Source organism: Bison bison, unplaced genomic scaffold (genome assembly GCF_000754665.1).
Source record: "Bison bison bison isolate TAMUID 2011002044 unplaced genomic scaffold, Bison_UMD1.0 scf7180017864533, whole genome shotgun sequence".
Taxonomy (NCBI): domain Eukaryota; kingdom Metazoa; phylum Chordata; class Mammalia; order Artiodactyla; family Bovidae; genus Bison; species Bison bison.
The window spans coordinates 16,646,565-16,674,375 of NW_011495082.1; the positions used below are offsets into that span (position 1 = coordinate 16,646,565).

The 27,811-nt window shown below is 40.7% G+C and overlaps 1 protein-coding gene across 8 annotated transcripts in view; it reads left to right on the forward strand.

Moving 5' to 3' along the window:
* PAM (peptidylglycine alpha-amidating monooxygenase) overlaps window positions 1–27,811 on the forward strand; it is a 180,562-nt gene that overhangs the window by 46,614 nt on the left and 106,137 nt on the right. For all 8 annotated transcript variants that reach the window (XM_010831969.1, XM_010831967.1, XM_010831968.1 and 5 more), the window contains exons 4-5: window positions 9,547–9,634; window positions 26,041–26,126. In XM_010831969.1, the coding sequence (XP_010830271.1) occupies window positions 9,547–9,634; window positions 26,041–26,126 (174 nt within the window). The remainder of the gene's footprint in view (window positions 1–9,546; window positions 9,635–26,040; window positions 26,127–27,811) is intronic.

Here is a 27,811-nt window from a genome sequence, read left to right on the forward strand (position 1 = left end):
ATTGACGTATATACATGACCACGTGTAAAACAGCCAGCCAGCGGGGAGCTGCCGTGTAACACAGGGAGCCCAACCCAGTGCTCTGCGATGACCTAGAGGGGTGGGATGGGGGGAGGAGTGTGCGAGGGAGCCTCAAGAGGGAGGGTTTATATGTATACATATAGCTGATTCATGTTGTACAGCAGAAACTAGCACCTAATTATAAAGCAATTATAGTCCAATTTAAAAATAAATTAAAAAAAAATTAAAAGCCAGCAGGCATGGTAAGGACTCAGAAGCTGCTTGCCTATTACATGAGTGGATACTAAAAAAAGTGTTCTGTTTGCACATTTTCTAAGGCAATATATTGAATAGTAGACAGTTTACTCTTTTGTCTTAAATTGTAATTGTTTGAATATAAGGGAATAATTGTTTTTTTAAGAAAAACCACTTGTTCATAAATCAGCAAATTTTTAAAAATCCTATTATGTGCCAGTTATTGGGCTAGCCCTGGGGATGTGGTATGTTACAAATTCAAGGAAATCACAACGTGGCAGGATTCTAGGAGACAAGAACACAAATGTTACAACATAGGAAAAGGACTTTCTCCCTTGCTTTTTAAATTTCTGAAGAAATTCCCAAAAGGCAGACTGTTTATGAGGACTAAAACAAACTCTTCTGATAGTGGTAAAACCCCAAATTACATTTGAGTAATTTTTAATTCTGGCTTTATGCTTATGCAACTAATTATGTAACATGTAAATAAACATATATCTTAATTTTGAGAGGATACCATCACAGTTGTCATGGAATTTTATGTGCATATGTCTGTAATATGTACATACAAGCCTATCCAACATGCTTGATGTGTTTATATGTTGGCGTTGAGTTACTAAATATGAATAAAAGTAGATGTTTGAGAAAATACTCTAATGAAGATAAGTATAATTTTTATATTTTTAAGAAAATCATAGCTTCCTCTAGAACATTACTTTTGTTTTTGTTTTTTAATAAAGAGCCACAGAATTGGAACAGGCGAGGGTATGAGAAAATCTACATTTGACCACTGAACTGTGATGCTGTCTAAAAGGTGTTTTATAGACACTCAGAAGAATTGGCTCTGACAGCAGCCCACTCAGCCAAGAAATTTGACTGTCATCTTCATCCACTTGCTTTCCCTCACATGGATGACCAGTAAATAAATGTGTCTTTTCCTTAGTGAATAATGGCAGGTCCCTATCTATCAAATTGCACTATACAAATGAGATAGAAGCATCGAATTTAGAAATAGACAAAAATTCATCTAATGATGCATTGCTTTTCGTTTTCTTGGGCTTTTCTGTTGAATGCAGAACACAGCAGAATTGTACAGTTAGATTCGGGTATTTCCAAACGTGAGCTTTCTTAAACAAAGCACATGTTAAGGTGATATTGGGGTACTTCAAAAACTGCGGGCACAGTCTAATTTTGATCGTGTTTATGGGTCAGCTACATAGTGTGACTGTAGAGACCAAGGTCTGGCAGGATACAGTGCTCATTTACCCGTATCTTATGGCCTTGACAGCCATAAATATTGAATAGAAGGGTGTGTGTGTGAGTGTCTGTCCCCATGCAATTACTCTGTCACCTTTCTGCTCCCAATTAGTTGACTACACATGCCCTCCCTTCTCTCTTCACCTAGGGTTGTCTCCGACATGAATAATTTAGTCTCTGTCTTCCACACGACCATCGGGTACCTTCCAGCAGGCACCCTTGGAGGCTATTCTCATTTCTTAGTGCAGGCCACTTGGAGAGAGCTGAAATAGCACAAATAAGATGCAGTGTACTGGCGGTCTGTGATGACTAGATAAAATCTCATTCGCTTGCTGCTCATCATGAACAAGAAACTGTTGCTATATACTCTGTCTCAGCTCTGTATTTCTCGAATGTCTTCTATCATCTGCTCCAAATACCCACATTTCCAACATGACAACCCCCAAACCTCCAGAGTTTTGTCAGGTAATAAAAAAAAAAATTAGGAAGAGTAGGAACCATTTCATTATATTTTATGAAACTGAGAGTTAGAAATGTCTTCAATTGATGCATCTGGAGGTCTCCAAAAAGTAACTGACAGGTTGACAAAGCTGTTTTAATGCCATAGTGTCAAAATGCCACCCCTCCTCACTCCCCAGAAAATGGCCAATTCTTAAAGCCCAGGGTTGAATCAGGTTTGCTGTATAAAACGTCCTTCAGTGTCTGCAGCTTCTTGGCATTTTGACAGTTGTTCGAAGTAGCCATTTCAGCTATTGCAGTGGGGACAATTTCAGTGGCCGGCTCTGAAAAGACCAATGTGAACTATTTCAGTCAGAAAAAAAAAAAATCTCATGAGAGAAATGGCAAGGTTTGATCTGGATCTGGGAAGATGGTCTGTTTGGATCTGCAGAGGGAGGAGAATGTTCTAGCTGCCAACCATATGAGCGCTTAATTTTTGGAGCATATTGGGCTCACACGTGAGCCTCACCTCTTGCAGGCTGCACGGCCATGGGCAGTCACTCAGCCTCTCTTTCCTTCAGCTTCATCTGTTAAGGGAGGAAGGACCAGACTCACAGGGCCATTGTGAACCATAAGTGAGCCATGCACAAGGTAGAAAGTGAAAGTGTTGATCACTCAGTTGTGTCCTACTCTTTGCGACTCCATGGATGTGAGAGTTGGACTATATAGAAAGTTGGAGTGCGGAAAAATTGATGCTTTGGAACTGCAGTGTTGGAGAAGATTCTTGAGAGTCCCTTGGACTGCAAGTAGATCCAACCAGTCCATCCTAAAGGAAATCAGTCCTGAATATTCATTGGAAGGACTGATGCTGAAGCTGAAACTCTAATACTTTGGCCACCTGATGTGAAGAACTGACTCACTGGAAAAGACCCTGATGCTGGGAAAGATTGAAGGTAGGAGGAGAAGGGGACGACAGAGGATGAGATGGCTGGATGGCATCACCAACTCAATGGACTTGAGTTTGAGTAAACTCTGGGAGTTGGTGATGGACAGGGAGGCCTGGCATGCTGTGGTCCATGGGGTTGCAAAGAGTAGGACACGACTGAGCTCTAAACTGAACTAAACTGGACTGTTGCCCACCAGGCTCCTCTGTCCATAGGATTTCAAGAACACTGGAGTGGGTTGCCATTCCCATCTCTGGGGGATCTTTCCGACCCAGTGATCGAACCCAGGTCTTCTGCATTGCAAGGAGATTCTATTTTTTTTTTGTTTGTTTGTTTGTTTTGTTTTGTTTTTGGCTGTGTTATTTATTTATTTTTATTTTATTTTTAAACTTTATATAATTGTATTAGTTTTGCCAAATATCAAAATGAATCCGCCACAGGTATACATGTGTTCCCCATCCTGGACCCTCCTCCCTCCTCCCTCCCCATACCATCCCTCTGGGTCGTCCCAGTGCTGTAGCCCCAAGCATCCAGTATCGTGCATCGAACCTGGACTGGCAAGCTACCGGTGAAGCCCGCAGGGTAAGCCTTCAGTCAGGGTTAGTGGGTGTGGTTAGTCGGTGAGAAGGGCAGCCAGTGAGAGCTCAGACTGGATGTTGGAGGTTGTCTTGTTGGAATCATGGCGAGGTGTCAGAGACTGCTGGAGGATTCTGGAAAGGCAATAAGGGGACTGTGGGTTTGCTTTTCTGGGAAATTAATAGGGGGATGTTATAGAGATGACATTACAAAAACAGGGCTTAATGAAGCTTATGCTGTTTTATCTTGCATAGCCTGACTGATAAAGTCTATTTATTGATTGTTTAGTTGGTTCTGGCATATACCGGAAAGTTTCCTTTTAAAAGGTATATCATCTAGAAGTTTAATTCTTTTTGGTGCTGAAATTCCTTTATTCGGCAGTAAGGATTGTTTCACTTGAAATTTGCACTCGATTTATAGGCCCTCTCAGGTGTCTTATTTCTTGGTTAATTTGGCAACAGTCGCTTAAAGTCCTCATAAAACATGTTAAGGATTCTTTCTGAATTGTACATCATGGTCCAAGCTAGCGAGAGCTAACGACAACTTTTCTATTAAACTTTCTGATTAAAAATGTTCAAGCAGAGGTCTTTATTTTAGTGTAGAATTGCTTTATGGTTTGTGGGAAGCTGGCAGGAGATAATGTAATATGCCATTGCTGTGGGTCTTCAGCAAGCTGCCAAATGGACTCCGCTGCTGTGAGCTTTACAATTATCTGAACCTTTCTCGCCCAACTGCAAGATTATGAACATTAAAGCTGATCATATCCTACACTTAAATTACCATTTTTGCATTATCTTCAGTTCCTATGAATAGTTCTTGAAATATAATCTTTATTTTTTTTTGGAAAGCAAATGTTTATGGGAATGATATTAAGGGCCAGGAATTTTAATTATGACAACTTTTATACATTATTATTTCTTGAACCTTATGCCTATTTTTCTCAATATTGAAAATGGCTTGAAAGCAGTAGGATTATTAGAAAACTGACTCTGTTGCAGACGTGAATCACCAGGGGCCCCATTTGTATGCTTGCTTCAGACCTGTGCCCTAAAATGAATTTAGGTGATACAGCTAATTTTGTCTGATGTAATATAGCATTCCAGTGATCTCAGTGATTAAATCAGTGATCTGATTTAATAAAACAATTCTAAAGGGTCAACTGATTTTTGCCTTCAAAAGGTTTTATAAATTTGTTTTAAAAGAAATCTTGTTTTTACTGTTTACCCTGTACATTTGAAAGAGCTAGATAATCCAAGTTAACTAAAATAAGTTAACTAAACTCTTGAGGATGCTCACATAATAGAACATAGTCAGCCACTAAAAGTGTTGACTGCTGTCGGGATCACCTCTCATTCACCTGTGAAATTTTGCAAACGTGTGCTTGCCTGGAACGGCCTCTGTAGATTCAAAAAAAGCTACTGATGGGGTAAGAGGCAGAGCTGATCCAGGGTTGACCATGAGTGCCTGTATTTTAAATCAGCTCCATAGGGTAATTCTGAAGCATAGCACTAGTGAAAAGCACTGTTGACGAAAAATTGTTTAATAGCATGTAGAAATTTCCACAGTATGTGAAATAAGCTGTTTACTGTGTATAGTATGATTCCACTGGGAGAAAAAAAGAAACAAAGTTAACAGTTTTCTCCGATGATATATACAGGCAATAATTTAGGAATGCCTAATCTCTGGAGATTCAGACTTGCATTTGCAAGTCAGTTCTTTATTTGACAGGTTAATTATCCATGTCTATAGTACTTCTTAAACATGGATAAGTGGAGTCCCTTGGACTGCAAAGAGATCAAACCAGTCCATCCTAAAGGAAATCAGTCCTGAACGTTCATTGGAAGGGCAGATGCTGAAGCTGAAACTCCAATACTTTGGCCACATGATGCGAAGAACTGACTCAATGGAAGAGACCCTAATGCTGGAAAAGATTGAAGGCAGGAGAAGAAGGGGACGACAGAGGATGAGATGGTTGGATGGTATCACTGATTCAATGGACACAAGTTTGAGTAAACTCCAGGAGTTGGTGATGGACAGGGAGGCCTGGCATGCCTCAATCCATGGGGTTGCAGAGTCTGACACAACTGAGCGACTGAACTGAACTAACTGACTGATAGTATTTCCTTACTGCCTTCCTTTGCTCCCATTTCCAGTGGCCTTTGGGAGTAGGTTATATGTGTACATTGTTATCTTCTAAATTGCATATTGCTTCACTTGGCTATGTGGGTTCTTTGAAATATTTCCACATCCTGAGTCTGGCAAATACATCAGAATTTGACATGCAGACCTGGATATCCTCTTTGGAAAGGAAAAATGGAGAGAAAGCCAAATACTAGATGAAATTCTCTCCTAGATCACATTTTTAGAAAATGTCATGGCCCTGATTGTAGTCTGATGTGAGCTAAAAGAGGCCATAAATCCTGAACGAGCTCATGCAATTAGAACAAATTTTGCTTAGAACTCCAGAAAATAGGCCTAGTTCTCTCTGCTCGGGATGCCCACACATGTACTTTCAAGTCTTTCCTTTCAGATGGCTCTATTCTCCCAGAAATCCTCCAGCCTATGCACTTTCAGCATCATCACATTTCCTTTAATTAATGTTCTTGAGTCACTATTTCTGGAGTCTCAGGCCTTTGAAAAACGTATTTGTTTTCTAGCCCTTACTGACACTTCCTTGCCTGTAAAATTTTCCCTGGTCTTATCCATCAGGCGGTCTGAACTGCTCACACCTACTGGGACCGAAGAACCACTTCCGCTTAAGCAGCTGTCATCTTATTATTGAGTTAGAAGAGTCAGCGGCACTTCTAATCTTACCAGGTGTAATCGTCCCCTGCATTCGCACAAGGCTGTGTTTTGCCTTTTGGTCACCATCTCAGGGCCGCCTTTGTTTATTCTGCCTGTCAGAATCACACACTTAAAGGTGCAGTTGTTTTCATTATTATCTGCTACCTCTCTTTCCCTTGATCCTTTATTTCTTTCCATGTATGTTCGGAGAAAAAGAAAGAAGGGGGAATTTAAGATGTGATTTTTAACTTTTTCCATAGTCTATTTTGTGCAGTGTTGAAATCTCTAGCTTAGTTGTCTGTGTATCCTATGCTCATGGACCTTATTCCCTCGGGGTGGAGGGTCTTCTCTTGCAAAGTCAGGACTCATAAGTAGGAGTGGGACAAACCCGGTGAATGAACCTGTCAGCCTGATCTTTTCCCAGGTGACCTCTGCCCAGTACTTGCAGCAGGCCCTTCGATGAAATCGTCCAACTCTTGCCTTGTTTTTGCTGTTTTACGGCATCTACTGTTTGATTTACATTTACACTTGGATATGCCATTCCTTTTGCTGGATGTGTGTTTCAACTTGGAGTGAGTTTTGCTTTGAGTTTTAATTATATGAATAGTTTGACAGTATATTCTTTCTTCAGGAGATGAGGGAGATGGCTAGTTGTTTGTTTCCACTCTGTACCAATAATTTACTTAGCATTTAAATTAGATCCTGAGTTTCTGGAGAATGTTTAAGTCAGTGAGAATCAGTTTTTATGAGAGGAAACTCTGAGGGATTTTCTTTTGCTAGCACTAACAGATATTGATTTGTTTCTCATTATAGAAACTGAAATTAAACACATATCTAGGAAGAGTTCAGTGTAGAACAAATGAGTGGTTCTGAAAATAGTATGTCAGACAAGGAAAAAAAATTAGAAAATGGCTCGAGAAGTTGTACTTTGAATAATATTTGCCCTTTACAAAGGACAATGAGAAGATCCTCTTCATAAGCAGCAGCCCCGCACAAAACTCCTGGCTTTCCTTGCTAATGAAAAGCCGCAGAGACTGTGTGTTGTTGTCTTCATGATCTGTTCTTCTCCCAGCAGGTCTCCTCTCTGTCCCTACCTGAATCTTTTACTTCATATTTCATTTTATAAATTTAAAGAGAGCCCACTCTTCTTCCAAAAAGGTTTTTGCTTTGTTTCACAACAGTACACACACTGCATTACTATAAGAGAAAACACAGTTGGGGTCTCCTGAACAGCTCCTAAGAGCTCAGACCTTTCCCTAAAACTGTCCTGAACCTTTTCTGTGGTTCCTGCTGTCACCTCTGGTGCTTTTGTCTATCCCCATGGCTTCAGGGCTCAGTTTTTGAGTGGTTTCCAAACATGTAATTCTCTGACCTCTTCCTTGAATAAGAGACATGTAATCCCAATCTTCTCCTGGATCATTCCACCTGAATTTTTAGCTGAGACCTCGAACTCACATATTTATGTAACAGTATAATCCTTGATAAAATGCATGTGGCCGTGTTGGTTTATTACCAGAATTTCCAGAATGACTCAGTCATAAGGAAAGCTGTTCATATAATCCACCCATAACCAAAGAATCTAAGGGGACTGGGAACCATGTCATCATCTACATCAATTCTGAAAAAGCAGAGCGGTCAGCCTCTTGTTTGACAACCCATCATAGACTGGCCTAGGGATAGATATTGAAAACAAACAAACAGTGGGAGGTAGGTTTAGTCAGACTAAAGAGTTATAGTAACGCAGAGAATGATAGAAATCATTTGACAAAAAGTAATATAAAATAACAAATTGCATCATATACCAAAATAAGTATAAGGTGAGTAGAAGACAAAGGCCAGTTATTCCCCAGGGTTTTTAAAATTTGCCTCTTTCGAAGACTGATCCCCTGGGAGAATTCTGGAAGGGAGGAAGGAAACCCTGCACTCAGCTTGAGAGTGAGCCTACGGGGGGTGGAATCCCTCTTGCGTTTCTCTTGTTAATTTAGGCTTGGTGGTGGTATGATTTTCTGTGGTTCGTGTGAACTGTTGTAATTTCTAATTGCTTCTTTCCTTCCGCAGTATACTCAGTCTCCTAGGCTTGCTGCATTCTTTGGTAATAGGAAACACAGCCTCAGGTTACATCAAGTCCATCTCCCTGCTGTCCTGTCTCGGTTATCTTTTTAGATAGTGGTATGAGAAGATGTGATTTTTAGGCTTTAAATTCTTGTTTCCAGGGCAGTGAATGAAAGGCTCTGTATTTCCCATGGAAGCCGTGAGTCAGGGTGGCTCATGGTGGGCACCTTGCATTTCCTGACCAAGCACACCATGCGTGCCATCGTGCTCTCGTTGATGCAGAGCAACTCTTATTTTATAAATATGCATGTCTCAGATACACGGTTCCGCAGTAAGTGGTATTTTATTAATTTCGTAAGATAGAGAAAAAGAGCTAGAAGATGCAGCTTTGCACGCACCCAAGAGTGTTTAGCATTTGTATCTGTAAAGATGACTTGAAAACTGCCCACTAGGGCAGCATTTTGAATGTGGATGAAAGGAGATAAGCCAACCCCAAAGCAGGAAAGAGCTCATGCTGGGCATGATCATACTAAATAACTTATCCCTGATTCCTCTGTGTTAGCTCTGAGCTGACTTGTTTATTTTAATGGCCTTCAACCGCTGTTCTTGGGACAAGATGAGACATAGCACTGTGTCATTTTCAATACACGATGCTTTAACAAGTGCACGGTGTTCATTCTGGACATTTTTATTCTTCTGTATTTTTGGAAAGATATACGTTGCCACTTTTCTTTTCTAGTAACTTGCTTTTCCATGCCACAATCCGGTGACTATTGTTATTTTAAGAAGGTAATAAATGTGTGTTATGAATCCTTTTCCTCGTGCTTTGACCGCTCACTGTTTCAGTGCAGTGTGTGCAGTGTTGAGTGGTCTCAGAACTTTACCAAAATCTGCAAGGAAATACACTGTGAATATGTAGCCTGGAGCTTTCATTTTGTACCCACATGATCTCTCATCACTTTAAAAGAGAGCTTTAGTAAGTGCGTGTGAGTATATCTGTAGTTTCAGCATCTTGTTTTCTCTTTTATTAACTAATAGTTTACTATCCTACTGGATTAAATTATCCATTCATGTTCATCTTAAGGAGTAAATAATATATAACCAGAGCATTCTATCATAAGAGCATCAAGACATCTGTATTAGACAGCTTTTCAAAATATTGAATGCTGGGGTCTCTTGTGACACTTGTACACAGAAGTAAAACTTATATTCAGGATCATGTATCATTTTCTCTTAACAGTTGACTTCAAACCCCGTGCCAGCATGGATACTGTCCATCATATGTTACTGTTTGGATGCAATATGCCAGCGTCCACTGGAAATTACTGGTAAGGGATGGATGGGGTCATAGTACAAAGGGGTGGAGAAAATGTATTTTTTGTTAGGACAAAGTGCATCTTTGCAAATATTTTACAGCTGATTAATAATTAGGCAGAATATTTCTTTTTTAGAAAAGAGTTGTTCCTTTGCATCTCACGGTATCATGGTTTGATTTTCACAGTTGTTCATTCTGCTGTGGCACAGCCATCAGTCTTTGTCACTGACTTAATGAATATATGCTCATTGTCAGAGATAATGTGTCAAGGTGGAGACAGCTTATAGAGAAACACTGAAACCGAGATGATGGATACCCTGATGTTTATTTTTTTAAGTTCATGATTCAACCCAAAGAGTACCATGGATCTGTTCGTTGAGTCCTCTTATCCCATTTGCTGTGCTAGTTGGCCTGTATACACCATTTAAAATGAAAATGAAAATTTTGTGTGTCTCTTCAAGCAAGTATTACCCTGCTTCAGAGATGAGGAGTCTGAAGCTCAAAGAGTCAGTGACTTGCGCAAGGTAACACGGCTGGCTGGAGTCACACCAGGACTGAACCCTGGGTTTTCTGGTTCCAAATCCAAAGTTATTTCTGTTTTACCACACTGCCTCCCATTTATTCAAGTAACTGTTGCAGTTTTAGAATCTATTTTAATCACTGTGGTGAATCTTAATATCATGTCATGAACAATCAATAAGCATCTATTAAATGTCTGTTATATGCCAACACTGCAGCAGGTGCTGGGGGATGTTCTCAGATAAACAGATATATTTTCCACCCCCAGAAACTTACAGCATAATTGTGGTGAAATCTTCCCTTTCATTTTATCCTCTGGGAGTTCATGAAGATCAGTGATCTTTGAAAATAGCCACGCATTTTTAGCCTCATATTTTGCACCTCTGGCCGGAATCACCCTTGCGTGTTTAGCAGACCAGAATGACTGGTGTGTCCTACTTTGCGTTTGGAAAGGGACCGCTCTGTGCTCCTGTCCCTGCATAGTCACGGAGACTGATAGACCTTTCTCTGCGCACCCTAATAGTCATCAGGCTGGTTCAAGGCACGCAGCAGCTGCTTTCTAGCCACTTTTATAATAAACAATTGTAATATGTGTTTGGAACTGTTAAAAGCACAGGGCAATTAGTGGAAATCTCCCTGGACCAAGTTCCATCAAAGCATTTGTTAATAGGCTTAAGTTATTTGAGGAAAGGAGTGTATCATAGGAAGCCGGCTCACAGGACTGGGTGTGTGGAAAAATGGAGTCAGCAAATCACAGTTAATACCCTGTGACGTCAACATTCCAGATTTTGCTCTTTAGTAAATTTTTGTAAATAAAATCCTGGGGATTAAAAGATTATTCTGTGACAGCTTTTCCTGAATCTTGTTCAGCAAATCACATATTCTGGTTTTTATGTTTTAAAAATATTTCTTGTGAAATGAGTGATATTTACCTTTGAATTAGAATTAGTGAAAATAGCTAGAGGGTATGTAAGTTTTTAAAATCTGCTTTAGCTTCACCGTAATTCAAGGGAATGAGTGAAAAAATAAAATAGCACTGAAATGTCATCATGGCTTTAATTACTAAGAAAAAGTATATAAAGTGAACGAAGCCTGGTTCACCATTTTCATGTTTAGGGAATATCAAAAGAAACATATTATTCTGACTCTTTTAAAATATTAGTATCCTTAAATGTACTATTTCAAAATTAAGTTTATAAAATATATTTTCCAAAAGACTTCCAGGTTAGGGAAAAAAATTCAAAGAAAAATGTATGTGAAAGTGAAAACAGCCATTTTGAGATAAGTAATTGCTGTCGTATTTTTTTTGTTTGTTTTTTTTGCTAAAATTATTACTTGAAAGGCATCATATAGAGTAAACGTGTAATGAACTATCTAGATTCCGTTGGTAAATTATTTATTCCATGTGGGCTGGCCTTGATTTTTTCACTGTAGCAAGGGACTGACACTAGATCGTTGACAGAACTCCTCTGTGCTCTAAAATTTCGTAATTCTATGAATATAAATTGCATGCAAATACTGAGTCAGATTGGAAAGGCATCATTGTCAGGAGTTGGAGACGTGACTGAGTTGTACCAGTTGACTCATCTCAAGCAGGCTGGCCACTGCGTTTTGCCATTGAGTTGCATCACTGAGTGATTAGAATTCTTAACCACATTATACCCACATGGTTTCAAATGGACTTTTAAAATCTGTCTTGCAGCCCATATTCCCTGTGAACCTCTAGGTTAGTTATAATTGACTTTCTAACCATATACAATGGACAATAATTGATGCTTTTAGCCAGCTCAAAGTGTTCATCTAGCATTTAAAAGTAGAATTTTTTTTTCACTTCATAAATGTGGGATCTGTTCAATATGCAAGCTAGGAAATGTACACTAAGTAAAACTGTTTAGTGACTCTGGCTTTCACAGTCTAGCCTTATTCTCCATTTAAAAATGAGGTAGACTTTTTATCCCCCAGTATTTGGCAAAATCCATGCATCTTTTGGGCTTCCCTGGTTACTCAGATGGTAAAGAATCTGCCTGCAATGCAGGAGACCCCCGGTTTGACCCCTGAGTTGGGAAAATCCCCTGGAGAAGGGAATGGCAACCCACTCCAGTATTTTTGCCTGGAGAATCCCATGGTCAGAAGAGTCTGGCGGGCTACAGTCCGTGGGGTTGAAAAGAATCGGACGTGGCTGAGCGACTAACACTACCATTTAGTGCATTAGAGCTCACAGCTGGGCCTTTCAGTCGCTTCACAGAAACATCCCCTACACCCTACCCCTGATGCCCCTAAGGCTCAGACAGTCAGCACATATTTTCCAACTGCTTAGCTTCTTATCCTCCCACCTGAATTATAATTCTAATAACAAAAATCTATCAGTGGCAAAAGCCTTGCATTGTTTTTCTACATTGTCTGAGTCATGGAATTTATCACACTTATTTTACAGTTGCAAATCTATTCTTCAGTTGCTCCAAGATATAGACAGTACTTAAATGAAGATTCCCAAACTTTCACGTATATTTTTAGTTGTGATACCAGCAGTGGTTTTTTTTAATTTTGTTTTAATTGGAGGCTAATTACTTTACAATATTGTATTGGTTTTGCCATACATCAACATGAATCTGCCACGGGTGTACACGTGTTCCCAATCCTGATCCCCCCTCCCACCTCCCTCCCCATACCATCCCTCTGGGTCATCCTGAGAGAGTCATTTCCTAGGCAGGTTGATAGGGAGTTTAAGGGTCCCCAAGGAGAGAGGGGTCTGGAATTCTCAAGGAGGAAAAAAGGACAAACTTTTTTTCTTTATCCACATTCCTTAGGATTATATACCAATAATGTATCCTGCCTAAGGACAGTCTTTGGATTCAACCTTCTGTTATTTTAAAATGTTAATTATGGGAGTATACCTGGTCTTTACAAGGATGTATCTTGGCCTGAGGACAGTGTTATCTTAAAATGTAAATTATGGGAGTAGGTCGGAGGAGGTCTTTACAACCTCCAGACATTCTTTGGATTATATAACCTCATTGTTAACACTAGCAAGCGGGTACTCTTTCTGCCCCCTTCTGATGCCTATGTCAGAAGCTTTCTCTATCTCCTTTATACTTCAATAAAACTTTATTACACAAAAGCTCTGAGCGATCAAGCCTCGTCTCTGGCCCCGGATTGAATTCTTCTCTTCCGGGGGCCAAGAATCCCGGTGTATTCGCGTGATTCAACAACAACCTTTCAATCCCAGTGGGATGATTTGGGAGAATGGCATTGAAACATGTATAATATCATGTAAGAAATGAATCACCAGTCCAGGTTCGATGCAGGATACAGGATGCTTGGGGCTGGTGCACTGGGATGATACCAGCAGTGGGTTTTGATGTGTAAGAATATCAAGAACTCATTCACACTCTGAGGAAATCATTTTGAGAATACAAAACTGTTTTATTGAAAGAAGATAAAGTGAAGAGGATATTTAATACCATGATGAGATTAAAAATCCACCTTTTAAGGCAAGACAAGGAAAATGTAAACGATTGTTTTCTCTGCCCTCTGGTCTCCCCCCTCCACTCTAGTGTGCATTGTGCATCTGACTGTGTAGTAATCAGACCTCCCCAGTTGAAATTGGGATTAAAATACCTGGTCAAGGATAAAGACCAGTTTTTCTTCTCCTGGCAGCTGTCATGTGCTTTAGAAAATAACTTTCCTTTCTCAGTCCCGTCAGGGCTCACGATGACCCACAACCCACTGTATACCTGCAGACATCTTTGATGAGCTTTATGTCCAGTGCCAATATATCATTTCCCTTAAAGACAGAGATTGGTATAGAACTCATGGTCAGACAATCTGGGAGGTGCTGGGGCTATACCTAACAGAAATCCTGAAATACTTACTTACGAACCTTATCTATGTCACTAGCAATATTATTTGTGTTCCACCTGTTTTACAAGGTAATTGTTCATTACCCTTCCAGATATGTGCCTGAGCCTCAGATAAAATTAATGATGATTAGGTGACTTGAAACCATTCATCAAATATATAGACCTGTAAGATCAATGATTGTAGTAGTGTCACTCTAGATATGGGAAGAAGCGACAAGAGAAAACCGTTTCCTGGACTGTAACAGACTAGGAAGACAGATGGGCCAGAGGCTGTCTACTGTGGGTTACAGGGTGAGCCCCAGTAATAGCACATCGAGAAAATGTTTTCAAGAAAATGTTTCCTGTTATCAAGAAAATGTTTTCCTGGTCTGGGAATGAGCATTCTGAGCATCATGGGACAAACCGGTCACAGAATGCCTTCCAAACCTTGGTGCAAATCGGGCCTGAAAAAGAAGGCCTTGTAAAATAAAGAATATTGCCCACCATCCAGTTCTACGGGAATCAAGTCATTGGCCATTGCAGTCACTCCCCTGCAGTACACCCGGAAAGGAATTCAGGGTGAAGGTCAGGATGCAGCCCCTTGTGCTCTGGGAAAACTGGCACAACTGGCCCTCAGATAGACATTTGGCGGAGGGGGGAGGGGGGCGGGGGGCGGTGGCTAGATTTTATGACTCAGTTTCTCGCATCCTCCCATACTTAGAAAAGCACGTACAGCATTAACCAAGATGTCTGTTCCTCACGACTAGCAGCAACTTGTCCTGAGTTGGGTGCTTGGTTGCACACACTCCCTGCACCAAAAGCGCATATGTACTGAGCTCCCCACCTACCGTCCCCAGACAGTTCTAGAGACTGCTTCCTGGGTTATAAACCTCAGTCTGGCTCCAAGAAAGTTTTCCATTGATTTCTTAGGGTCACTACTTTTTCAACTTGTAAAAATAATTTATTTTTACTGTTTGGGAAAAATATTTTGTTCCATTTAGATTGGTTAATTTCATTAATTTAAAAATGTGTTTCTTTATTCTGTTGCATATAAAATTACATAAAGAGAAACAATGTGAAAAGGAGTGCTAGGATTGAGTCCAGCTGGAGGGGTTATAGCAAAAATTAGTGTTTACAGTGTCTTAGACCACCTTCTTTTACCTTGAGCCCTGTTAAACTGTTTAATTTCCTCATGGTTCTAAATTTCATAAAGAACTCCAGTTTTTCTATTATATTTCTTTCAGTTTTATGCATTACATTTCTCTTTATTTTATTTTAAATTTATTTTTAATTGGAAGATAATTGCTTTACATTGTTGTATTCAGGCTTCCCTGGTGGCTCAGATGGTAAAGAATCTGCCTGCCATGCAGGAGACCTGGGTTTGATCCCTGGGTTAAGATTCCCTGGAAAAAGGAATGGTTACCCACTCTAGTATTCTTGCCTGGAGAATTCCATGGACAGAGAAGCTTGGTGGGCCACAGTCTATGGGGTTGCAAAGAGTCAGACACGACTAAGTGACTAACACTTTCACTTTTCTTTAGGGTTAGGATGAATTGTGAGAGGAACACTGAAACATGTGCATTACCATATGTAAAATAGATAGCTAATAGGAAGTTGCTGATAACACAGGGAGTTCAGCCTGGTGCTCTGTGACACCCTAGAGGGGTGGGATGGGGGGAGAGGTGGAAGGGAGGTTCAAGAGAGAGGGGACAAATGTATATTTATGGCTTATTCACACTGTTGTATGGTGGATTCCCTGTGATTCGTTTTTTTTGTTGATACCCAAAACATCAAGTTCAGATTTCGTCTCTTCTGTTTGTTAGCTAGGATTTCCCCCTGTTTTTACGCTAGTGTTTTATTTTCACTGCCAGCAAGTTGGCAAATAGGTATGTGTGTAAGAGAGTAAACATCTTCCCCCTGAAATTATGAAGTCATAATTCACCCCCTGTCTTCAGGCAGCACTTTTAATATGAAGGCGAAGAGCCATTCTGATGATGTTTCACTGTGGTGCTGCCCTCCTTTGCTCTCTGTAATTGCCTCTTTCTACTGTTCATTAAAATATATTTACAGTTGTATTAAGTTTACGTGAAAACAGTAGACACAGCATGAAGCAGTTTTCATTATGTAGTCATTTTAATTTTGAATTTTTTTTTCTCTTCTGCACATATTCCAGTCTTTTGTGTCTCATTCCAAATTAGCAGCTCACACTGGTAATGTGTCTAGTTAATTATATGCACGTGCATTTAAATTGCATACATTGATGTGAACCTTTTAATATACTGTGGGGTGGTCCCTTTATAGTTAGGGTGGGCCTGGTGCTCAGTTGTAAATTAACATACCTCCTGAGGATGCACATAACCAGCTGATGGAAAAGCAGCCGCTCTGCTGGCCCATGGCAGGAAGGCAGCAGTACCTGTCAGAGGGAACTCTCATCCCTTCCTTCCTAGACTTTTAAAGGAGGGGACGGCTGCATCTAGGGACCAAGGGGGAGTAATGGCACCAGGATTGGAGCAAGCAGAGCAAGAGCTCGATTTGCTGGCTTAAGTCAAAGTGTAGCAGTTTGTACTTGCAGGCTTAAGTCAAAGTGTAGCGGTTCCAAGTTCCCCAGATTTTTTGGCTGATTTGGAGCCATAACTGAGCAGACTGTCTGGAGCTTTTCAGTTCAGTTCAGTCGCTCAGTTGTGTCTGACTCTTTGCGACCCCATGAATTGCAGCGCGCCAGCCCTCCCTGTCCATCACCAACTCCCGGAGTTCACCCAAGCTTATGCCCATCAAGTCCATGATGCCATCCAGCCATCTCATCCTCTCTCATCCCCTTCTCCTCCTGCTCCTAATCCCTCCCAGCATCAGTCTTTTCCAAGGAGTCAACTCTTCGCATAAGGTGGCCAAAGTACTGGAGTTTCAGCTTTAGCATCAGTCCTTCCAAAGAACACCCAGGGCTGATCTCCTTTAGAATGGACTGGTTGGATGTCCTTGCAGTCCAAGGGACTCTCAAGAGTCTTCTCCAACACCACAGTTCAAAAGCTTCAATTCTTCAGCGCTCAGCTTTCTTCACAGTCCAACTTTCACATCCAAACATGACCACTGGAAAAAACCATAGCCTTGACTAGACAGATCTTTCTTGTCAAAGTAATGTCTCTGCTTTTGAATATGCTATCTAGGTTGGTCATAACTTTTCTTCCAAGGAGTCTGGGGCTTTTAGAGGTCAGTAAATGAAAATGAGGTCAGAAAATGAGGTGCTGAAAACTAGGTAGTTTAGATATTAAAAGATGTATTCCCACTCTCCATGAAAATATGGTAAATTTTAGATCTTGGAAATTCTATGTATCTGGATTGCCATCTAGTCAAAGCCATGGTTTTTCCAGGAGTCATGTATGGATGTGTGAGTTGGACTGTAAAGAAAGCTGAGCACTGAAGAATGGATGCTTTCGAACTGTGGTGTTGGAGAAGACTCTTGAGAGTCCCTTGGACAGAAAGGAGATCCAACCTGTCCATCCTAAAGGAAGTCAGTCCGGAATATTCATTGGGCAGATTGATGCTGAAGCTGAAACTCCAGTACTTTGGCCACCTGATGTGAAGAGCTGACTCAATTGAAAAGACCCTGGTGCTGGGAAAGATTGAATGGGTGAGGAGAAGGGGATGACAAAGGATGAGATGGTTGGATGGCGTCACCGACTCAATGGACATGAGTTGGAGTAAGCTCTGGGAGCTCATGATGAACAGGGAAGCCTGGCATGCTGCAGTCCATGGGGTCGCAAAGAGTCGGACCCCATGACTGAGCAACTGAACTGAACTGATTCAATGAATACATTTCTTTATTCTATTTTTACTCTAATAGCCATTTAAAAAAATAATAAGTGGTTAGCTACATGAGTTTCATACTTTGAAAATCATAATGTTTTCTTCATATTATTATTTTGGCATTTAGAATAATTTTGGAGCATGTTCTGTTTGTAATGTGAGGTTGTATCGTCATACACTTTCTGTTCTGCTGAGCACAGGGCTGGCGTGCTGCAGTAATCCATGGGGTCGCAAAGACCCGGACATGACTGAGCAACTGAACTGAATTCAACTGAGCACAGGACTTAGGGCTCAAGACAGTTTGTGATTGCAGATCCCAAGTGTGTTCACAATATTGGGCGATTAAAGTAAATGGGCTTCTTCTACATTGTGCCTTGTACTTTGACATGATCATCTATGTTGAATTAAAATGATTGTTTTCAGTCTTAGGAATTAACATTGGATTTGAAAACTCTTTCTAATGACGCTATGACCATACACTTTACAAATCTAAGGATGTTTCTACAGGTTGTTGAATCTTTTTTGGAAAGAAGAATTCTGGCTGGTTAAATGAGGCTGTTTCCAACTGTTCTAACTTGGACTCATTCTCAAGCTGAAGCGGCAGTGCTTTACCATCCTATGAAGCTTTAGCTTAAATTCCTTTCAACTGCTTCTATTTATTAACCACCTGCTGTGTTTTTTTTTTAATGCCACTATCTCCACAGGGTTACAGATGCTGATGAGGGGAGAAAGAAAAGTAGCTAGAACACAAATATACATATAGAGAAGCCTGTATGTGAGACACCCTGCTTGGTTACTCATTTAAATGACTGGTTTCTTTTTTAGGGGGATGTTACTTCCCAGATAAGTATGCAGCTTCGTTGCCTCCCTTATGATGATAATGATTTTTGGTTGAGAGTGGTATTTGCATGTGCTGACATTAGGCACCCTCTCCACACCCTGGCTACCTGTCATCTAGAGGCTATACGGCAAGAGTCTCCAGGTGTCTCTTGCAGCCCCTCTTTGTTTCTTCTGCCATAGTGAAGCTTCTAAAGTTTAACCTACATAATATATTGTCAGTATAAATAAAAATAACAATCTTCAAAATCTGTGCCATCCTTGTTCTAAGCACTATAAAATGTGTCTTTGATTGTAGCAGCAAAGTTAGACATAAATTGCTGCTGCTGCTGCTGCTGCTAAGTCACTTCAGTCGTGTCCGACTCTGTGCGACCCCATAGACGGCAGCCCACCAGGCTCCCCCGTCCCTGGGATTCTCCAGGCAAGAACACTGGAGCAGGTTGCCATTTCCTTCTCCAATGCATGAAAGTGAAAAGTGAAAGTGAAGTCGCTCTGTCGTGTCCAGCTCTTTGCGACCTCATGGACTGCAGCCTACCAGGCTCCTCCGTCCATGGGATTTTCCAGGCAAGAGTACTAGAGTGGGTTGCCATTGCCTTCTCCAGACATAAGTTAGTGCTAAGCTAAAATTAATTGTATCCATTTTCTTTTTCTACTTTAAGATTGTAATAGATTCATGTTATATTGCATGTCCGAATAGTATAAAGAATCTTCATTAAAATATAGTTGGCATCTTGCTCTAAGTTCTAGTCACCAATGATCATATTCCTCGGCTACCTTTTAGGTGCCTGTATTAGAGGTGTTGATAGGAGTTCCTTAGCCACTGGTCACTTCTTAGTGGACTAGTATCAGTTTTAATAAAATGGAATGGCATGGTTGTAACCATCTTGATAGTTTCAACAGAAACTAACATTACGTGGTTTTAAACATTATTATGTTTTCACAAGATGATTGTTTATGGTCACTAGGATAGCAGTGTTATGTTGTTGTTCAGCCGCTCAGTTGTCTGACTCTTTGCGAGCCCATGGCCTGCAGCACGCCAGGCTTCCTTGTCTTTCACTATCTCCTGGAGCTTGCTCAAATTCATGTCCATTGAGTCAGTGATGTCTTCCAACCATCTCATCCTCTGTCATCCCCTTCTCCTCCTGCCCTCAATCTTTCCCAACATCAGGGTCTTTTCCAATGAGTCAGCTACTTCGGCTCTCCATCAGGTAGCCAAAGTATTGGAGCTTCAGCCTCAACATCAGTCCCTCCAATGGAAACTCAGGATTGATTTTCTTCAGGATAGACTGGTTCAATCTCCTTGCAGTCCAAGGGACTCTCAAGTGTCTTCTCCAACACCACAGTTCAAAAGCATCAATTCTTTGGTGCTCAGCCTTCTTTGTGGTCCAACTCTCACATCCATACATGACTCCTAGAAAAAACCGTAGCTTTGACTAGACAGACCTTTGTTGGCAGAGTAATGTCTCTGCTTTTAATATGCTATTTAGGTTTGTTATAGCTTTTCTTCCAAGGAGCAAGCATCTTTTAATTTCATGGCTGCAGTCACCATCTGCAGTGATTTTGGAGTCCAAGAAAATAAAACACAGTACAGTAACATTTAATATAGAGTTGTAACTTTGAAATCAGAGCATCTTGGGTACAAATCTCAATTCTACTACTTGCTAGATGTAATAAACAATGGTCTGTTTTCTCATCTATAAAATGGGGCTACTAATCCTGTCTGCTTGGGCCAGCAGGAAGAGTAAGGGAGGGGGTGTAAGTAATATGGTTGGTTCAGTGCCTGGCACATAAAAGTACTTAAAAAGTGGTAACTATTATCTTTATTCATTTACTAATATGATATTTGTTAACCACTCACTATGTATCAAGGGCATTCTCAGGCACTGAGAATTTGGTGTGAACAAAACACTTACACTTCTGCTCTTGTAGACTGCCTCTCTGATCTGATGATGGAGAGGGGTAGTATCAGAGTGGGGAGTGACGGTGATGCCTGGATATTATGGTGCTGTTTTTCAGACTGGTTCCTTTTAAATATCGCTTCTATTTAGCTTTTGCATTAAAATAAAAGTGTTAGTTGCTCAGTTGTGTCCAACTCTTTGCAACCCCATGGACCATAGCCTGCCAGGCTCCTCTGTCCATTGGATTCTCCAGGCAAGAATACTGGTCCTCTGTCCACGGAATTCTCTAGGCAAGAGTACTGGAGTGGGTTGCCATTTCCTTCTCCAGGGGGTCTTCCCGTCCAAGGGTTGAATCCAGGTCTCCCTATTGCAGGCGGATTCTTTACCTTCTGAGAGTTATCCTTCCTATTGGGCTTCCCAGGTGGCGCTAGTGGTAAAGAACCCACCTGCCAGTGCAGGATAGGTAAGAGACTCCGGTTCAATCCCTGGATCAGGAAGATCCCCCGGAGGAGGGCATGGCAACCCATTCCAGTAATCTTGCCTGGAGAATCCCATAGACAGAGGAGCCCTTGGGCTACAGTCCATAGAGTCACAAACAATCAGACACAATGAGCAGGCATGCAGGCATCCTTCTAATTACTATGTTAATGTATACCCTGCATTACCATCTGAGCCACCTGAGGAATTCCCATTGATGTATACCCATTGCACTGAAATTCACATAGGATTTGTCTAAATTGGGAAATGTGTGCTGTAGGTTTATAAAGCAGTTGATGAAATTGAATTCCTGATTCATGCTGGATGCAGTTTTGAAAAGTAAGGGCATACCATATATGTCATTGATTTTATAAGTGTTTCTTAAAGAAGCTTTCTAACTTTGGATTAATTTTCCTGTGATTCTCTTTAATACTTAATACATTAAAATTGAAATTGAAGACCATACAGACTTAACTTTAGGGCATGACAATTTTGTTAAAAAATTTTTTTTCAGACAAAGGTAGAAATGATTTATCAGTTCTGATTTTCCCTAAATAACCGTGGATTTTAACTAGCGTTTAACAGATAGAACCAGAGGAGTACTTTAACAGTCATTTGTGCTTTATTTGTATAATTCAAGATGACAGGCTAGCACATTTTAGAGCTTGGCATAGTCTGGAAATATTCATGCCATCTAAATGGTTTCCCCATGGATTAGAGGTGAAAAAGTTCTACAGCAAAGATCCAGGAATCCAGAATAGTTTTATTTTCAAATGTTAATTCTTATCATTTTTGCTATGAATACTAAAAAACCACTAGGGAGCTATGAGAATCTTTTCACAATTAATTGGTCTAATCTAGAGGAGCCTTTAGGAGAAGCCCCTAGAATTATAAGAATAAGAAACCTGGTCAATGAGGCCTGAAATTACAACAGCCATTGATCAAGGGTTACATTGCTTCCTAGCCTTAATACCCTTCTTCTTCTTAATAAGAATCGTAAAAATTCTCACTATTTTTATAGGACCCTTTTTGGAAAGTCCGCATATGCAATACTATCTTTATCTTGGTCATTTGATTAATATGTAGAGAAAGTTTGATAACTGTTTCCATTTAAAATGAGAAACATAAATTTGACCATGAAGAGGTGCAGAGTTTATCCAAACATTCTTTGTTACTCTTTTATGTTATCCGTTGTAGGACTCATTTCTCTTGGCCTCTTGTTTTTCCTCTTCACTTAGTCCTCTCACACATTAAGTTTTAGAATGAATTTCACTATCCCCGAGCCCTCCAGTGAGACATTATTTACTCAACCTTGAATTATATATAATTTTTAAAAAATCATAAAACAGGATTTTAAACTCAAAGTTTGCTTTTGAAGCTCTTCTTTTACTAGATCTGAAAAGACCATAAAATATAAAATCATCATCGTTTTGCAAACAAGTCAGAAGAACTTATTTTATCTAAAATTGATGTCAGAATTACATACTCAAATTGCAACTTAGTTCAGGTTATAGTAATTATCAAAGCTGATCTTCATATAATACCATGAAGTCTCTGCGTGTAAGTCAGTCTCATAACTAGAGATATAAAGGAGGGTGACAGACAGAGCTTTGAGTCATGATGTGGCTGTGTGACCTTTTTATAGTTACTTAAACCACTTCATGGGAAATAGATGGGGAAACAGTGGAAACAGTGTCAGACTTTATTTTTCTGGGCTCCAAAATCACTACAGATGGTGACTGCAGCCATGAAATTAAAAGACGCTTACTACTTGGAAGGAAAGTTATGGCCAACCTAGATAGCATATTCAAAAGCAGAGACATTACTTTGCCAACAAAGGTTCGTCTAGTCAAAGCTATGGTTTTTCCTGTGGTCATGTATGGATGTGAGAGTTGGACTGTGAAGAAGGCTGAGCGCCGAAGAATTGATGCTTTTGAACTGTGGTGTTGGAGAAGACTCTTGAGAGTCCCTTGGACTGCAAGGAGATCCAACCAGTCCATTCTGAAGGAGATCAGCCCTGGGATTTCTTTGGAAGGAATGATGCTAAAGCTGAAACTCTAGTACTTTGGCCACCTTATGCGAAGAGTTGAGTCATTGGAAAAGACTCTGATGCTGGGAGGGATTGGGGGCAGGAGGAGAAGGGGAAGACAGAGGATGAGATGGCTGGATGGCATCACTGACTCGATGGATGTGAGTCTGAGTGAACTCCGGAAGTTGGTGATGGACAGGGAGGCCTGGCGTGCTGCGATTCATGGGGTTGCAAAGAGTCAGACACGACTGAGCAACTGATCTGATCTGATCTGAAACTCTCTGAGCTTATTCAGCTGTAGTGTATAACCTACCTGGAATGTTCTTGTGAGAGTATGAGCTGCTTGGTACAAAATACCAGGCAGATGATAATTCAAAATTTTTTTTTCATATTTTAGTTAACTTTTCAACTAAAGATTTTTTAAATATTGTACTTGACAATACAATAAAACTTAGGCCAATTCAATTATCTATGTGTTTGTATATAAAAAGTTAAAAATTGACTTAGAAGTGAACTTGTCCAGACATTTTGTGAATATTTACTAAATGCCTTGCAGGGCTGCAGCTGCTGGGAGTACAGGGTAACAGAGAGGAGCAAAACCTCAAAGTCTACACAGTCTAGTTGGAGAGGAGATAAGTAAGCTGATACTTAGGAGACCTGCTCTCCTTAAAGAATGCAAATTGGCGGGATTCACATCAGAGGAAGTGTCCTTGAGAAGGAATAGTTTAATTGAATCTTGAATAAGAAAATGAGTACAAGATTATCAGGCAGAGAGTTGGGGAAGGGGTTTTCCCAGAAGAGAGAACAGTTGGGGAGAGAGATTAGAAACTGGCAGAAACTTGGCATGACTGAAAAGGGTTTGTTTTTTATTTTCTGGTGATATAATAAGGGCCCAGATCATAAAAACCTCCTGTGTTATGCTACAATGTTTAATTTTTATTTTGGTGTTATTTTGGGGAAGCATGTGAAAGAATTTATGCCAGCAAATGACTTTAATCAAACACATAGCTTAGAAAACTTTGACTTCTCTTAGAAAACTTTACTAAACCAGTGTTTTCTGGTATATTTCATTCTAGTTCTTTCTAGTTGTACACTGACTTGACTTTCATATCAGAGGAAACAATTATCTTGTTTAACCTGAGACTGGCATCACATGGATGTTAGGCACTTGCATATTTATGACCTTTCTTGAAAGCTGTGAAAATCGCCATGCAGATCTTCAAACTTTAGTAGCTCCCAGCAGTGAAATACCAAGTACACCACATCTGACAATCTCATTTCTTAATATATTGTAGCGTGAGGCCACGGAGGGAAATTCTGCTCTTGGGTACCATCCAACACCCCAAGCCTTTTAGCACAGTTGGCACAAGGCTGTCACAGACACTTGTTCCAATGCACGTCCCACGTGGTGAGGCTGCTTCATCATAAGTATATTGTTCTTGACAGTGAACAGTAAGAAACCACTGGTGGACGTGTTTTACACTGCTCGTCACCCAGTTTCTTTCTGCAGCCTGATTTAGAGATGCAAGAACGTTTGCTCAACGTAGCCTTATGGAGGCCTCCTGGTTCTGTGGCCTTGATTGAGACAAGTAACAGTAGTTTGTCTGCACGTCCTGCCTGTCGTCTGCCCCCACTTCTGGCTGTAAGCAGGAAGCTTGTTAGGAATCTCAGCCACTGAGGATGGCGTGAGTGTTCTCTGGGATTCTAGGCTTAGTTTCTAACCTGTTTAGAAAACCTTCACTTCCCTTCCAGGCCATAGGCAGTGCAGTTTTTCTCCTGTGTGAGTCAGCCTCCCAGCCAAGAAGCGGTCTTTTTCCTCGTCCTTGTCCTTGACAGTCCTCAGATCTGCCTAAATTCCTGACTCTGACCTTGCTTGGTGCCGGTTTCTCAAGACACAAATCTATAAAAGCAACATCAAAGTATCACGTAACAGTGTTTTGAGCAAGTCAAATTATATAACAGAACCAACAAAGAGGTGTCGTGTCATGGGGAAAAAATGTGTGGTTTGGAGTCAGACAGCCTGCCATTTGTGAAATTGGATCTCCCAGATAGATACTAACGTGCTGGTCGCTGCGCTGGGGGTCTTACACGCATCACCGCCACAGCGCATCAGAGAGGTTTCCACGCAGAAACCGGGCCTTGAGGGCGGATGCGCGTGTCCCGGGTATGTGCCTTTCACCGGGAGGTTGTGGGGTTCAGCTCCAGATATGTCTTTCTGCCTGTGCTTCTTTGACCATGCAACGCTGTCTCTCAACAGTGTCTTGAGATAAAATGAATGTTTTATTAAATAATGCATTACCATGGTGTAGTGCTTTGAGGTTTATGAAGTGCTTTCATTTATGTATCATTTGATTTACAGAACAATTCTGGGGTAAGTATAACGATCCCTGTTTCACAAGACAGAAAACTGAGGATCTGTAAGGTTAAGTGATTTGAAGCAATTTATAAATGGCAAAACCAGTATTCATAAACTTTGGAAAAAGCCACAAGAACTCTGTCAGTGGGATGTACTTGCATTGTTCCCCCTGCTAAGGGTGGACATTGTGTCCTGTTGGTTACTGTGGCCAAAGGCCTATTAATTACACTGATCCCCAAATGGGAAGTGCGTATGTTGCTTTAGTCCAGTTCCAGATTTCCACTGTGCTAACTTTGGTTTACACACTCTTCATGTAATGCTTACTTTTCTACCTGAGTACGTAGAGTACATTCCAAGGGTGGACATACTGAATATATTTATCTGCCTCACAGGATTGTTTCATATTGGTCGACTAACAAACAAATTTCCCTTTATATGTGCTTGTTTTCACATATAAAACTGTTCTTTGCTCCAGTCTTCATTACGATCTTAAAGCTGATATGGCTATAATGATGGTATATTGATGGTGTATAATGATGCTGTATTGGACTTTTCTTGACCTCAGTTTCAAATACCTTCCCCTCCCTGCCCCTCCCATGGGGAGAGATCTATGCATTTTAGTAGTTGAGTCTTTACTTACAGTTACTTTATTTTCTTCTTCAGGTTTTGTGATGAAGGCACCTGTACAGATAAAGCCAATATTCTCTATGCCTGGGCAAGAAATGCTCCCCCAACGAGACTCCCCAAAGGTATACCTGAGGCCTCTTGGATAGTCTTATATTAAGCTGCTTAGTTTTTGATTCCAAAGTAATTTTTATTATATGTTCCTTCCAACAGCTGTTGGCCATGTTCTAGGTTGTAATTTCACACTAAAAAAGTACCCTTACTACCTGCTTTGTATTGAATAGGTTTCATTTAGGTAGTTATTCTTCCTCTGCCTCTCTTTGGTAAGTAATTTGCTCACACGACAGTTTAGATAGAATTAGAAAATAGCTGAGTATACCTCAAATCACCTTTGGCCTGAGGCACATTGGTTCTTGACAGCAGGAGCATTCCACAAGCCAAGAGAGCCAGGAATTAAGTAAATCGCCATTTCAGCAAACAGATTTTTTTTTCTTTAATAGTTCTGGAGCCTGGCTATTTAATGTGATGCCAAACCTCAGCTGGCTCTCTGAGTTCCCCTCTAAACTGTTCGTAGCTTCCAAGATGTGAGAGAATGACCAGAGTCCCCTTTATTACTGGGATCTCTCTTAGGATCAGAGTGAACGTGCAGTCCTGATACCAGAAGGACTGCCATGGTTCAGGGATGGAGGGGTGGCATCTTGCAGTGCCTCCCTAACTGCTGCCTGCACTAATTTTTAAATTTTTTAATCTTTTTAGACAGCTTTAAAAGTTACCTTGTATTTATAGTTAGTGCAAAATATTGCCTAAATTCCTCATGTCATGTAAGACTTGAGCCTTGAGCCTCTCTGGAGCCCTACATTTTGATGTCTGTTTTGCTTTACTTCAAATGAGTGCTAGAATCTTCTCTAGTGTTTTTTCAGGCTGCTGCTGCTACTGCTAAGTCGCTTCAGTTGTGTCTGACTCTGTGCGACCCCATAGACGGCAGCCCACCAGGCTCCCCCATCCCTGGGATTCTCCAGGCAAGAATACTGGAGTGGGTTGCCATTTCCCTCTCCAATGCATGAAAGTGAAAAGTGAAAGTGAAGTCGCTCAGTCGTGTCCGACTCTTAGCGACCCCATGGACTGCAGCCCACTAGGCTCCTCTGTCCATGGGATTTTCCAGGCAAGAGTACTGGAGTGGGGTGCCATTGCCTTCTCTGTTTTCCAGGCAGCCACTACCAAACAAGTTCAGAAACTAACAGGAAGGTTTGTCATAGATTTGTTGATGTTTTTAAGATACATTAGCAGAGAAGGTAAGACATTTTTTTCTCCATCTGTAAATATTTTCTCTGCCGAGTTTTTTTTTTTTTTTTTTTTTTTTTTTTAGCTTACTAGCAAACTCTGCTAGTAAGACTCTTAGGAACCCTTCAGATTCCAATAATTTATTGACATTGTAATCTAGTAAGTAGTTGGTTTCTTCAGTGGTATTTTTGCAGATATCTGTTTTCACATGGGAAAAAAAAAACAATTCCCCTGAGATGATCTTAAGTCTAATTTCCTATATTCAATCAAAGTAAAAATGGATATGTAAGTAAGTGAAAGTCGCTCAGTCCTGTCCAACTCTTTGTGACCCCATGGATGTAGCCCACCAGGCTTCTCTGTCCTTGGAATTCTCCAGGCCAAAACACTGGAGTGGGTAGCTGTTCCCTTCTCTAGGGGGTCTTCCCAACCTAGGAATCGAACTGGGGTCTCCTGCATTGCAGTCTGTTTCTTTACCGGCTGAGCTACCAAGGAAGCCCAAAAATGGATACAAGTACACACAAAACAAAGT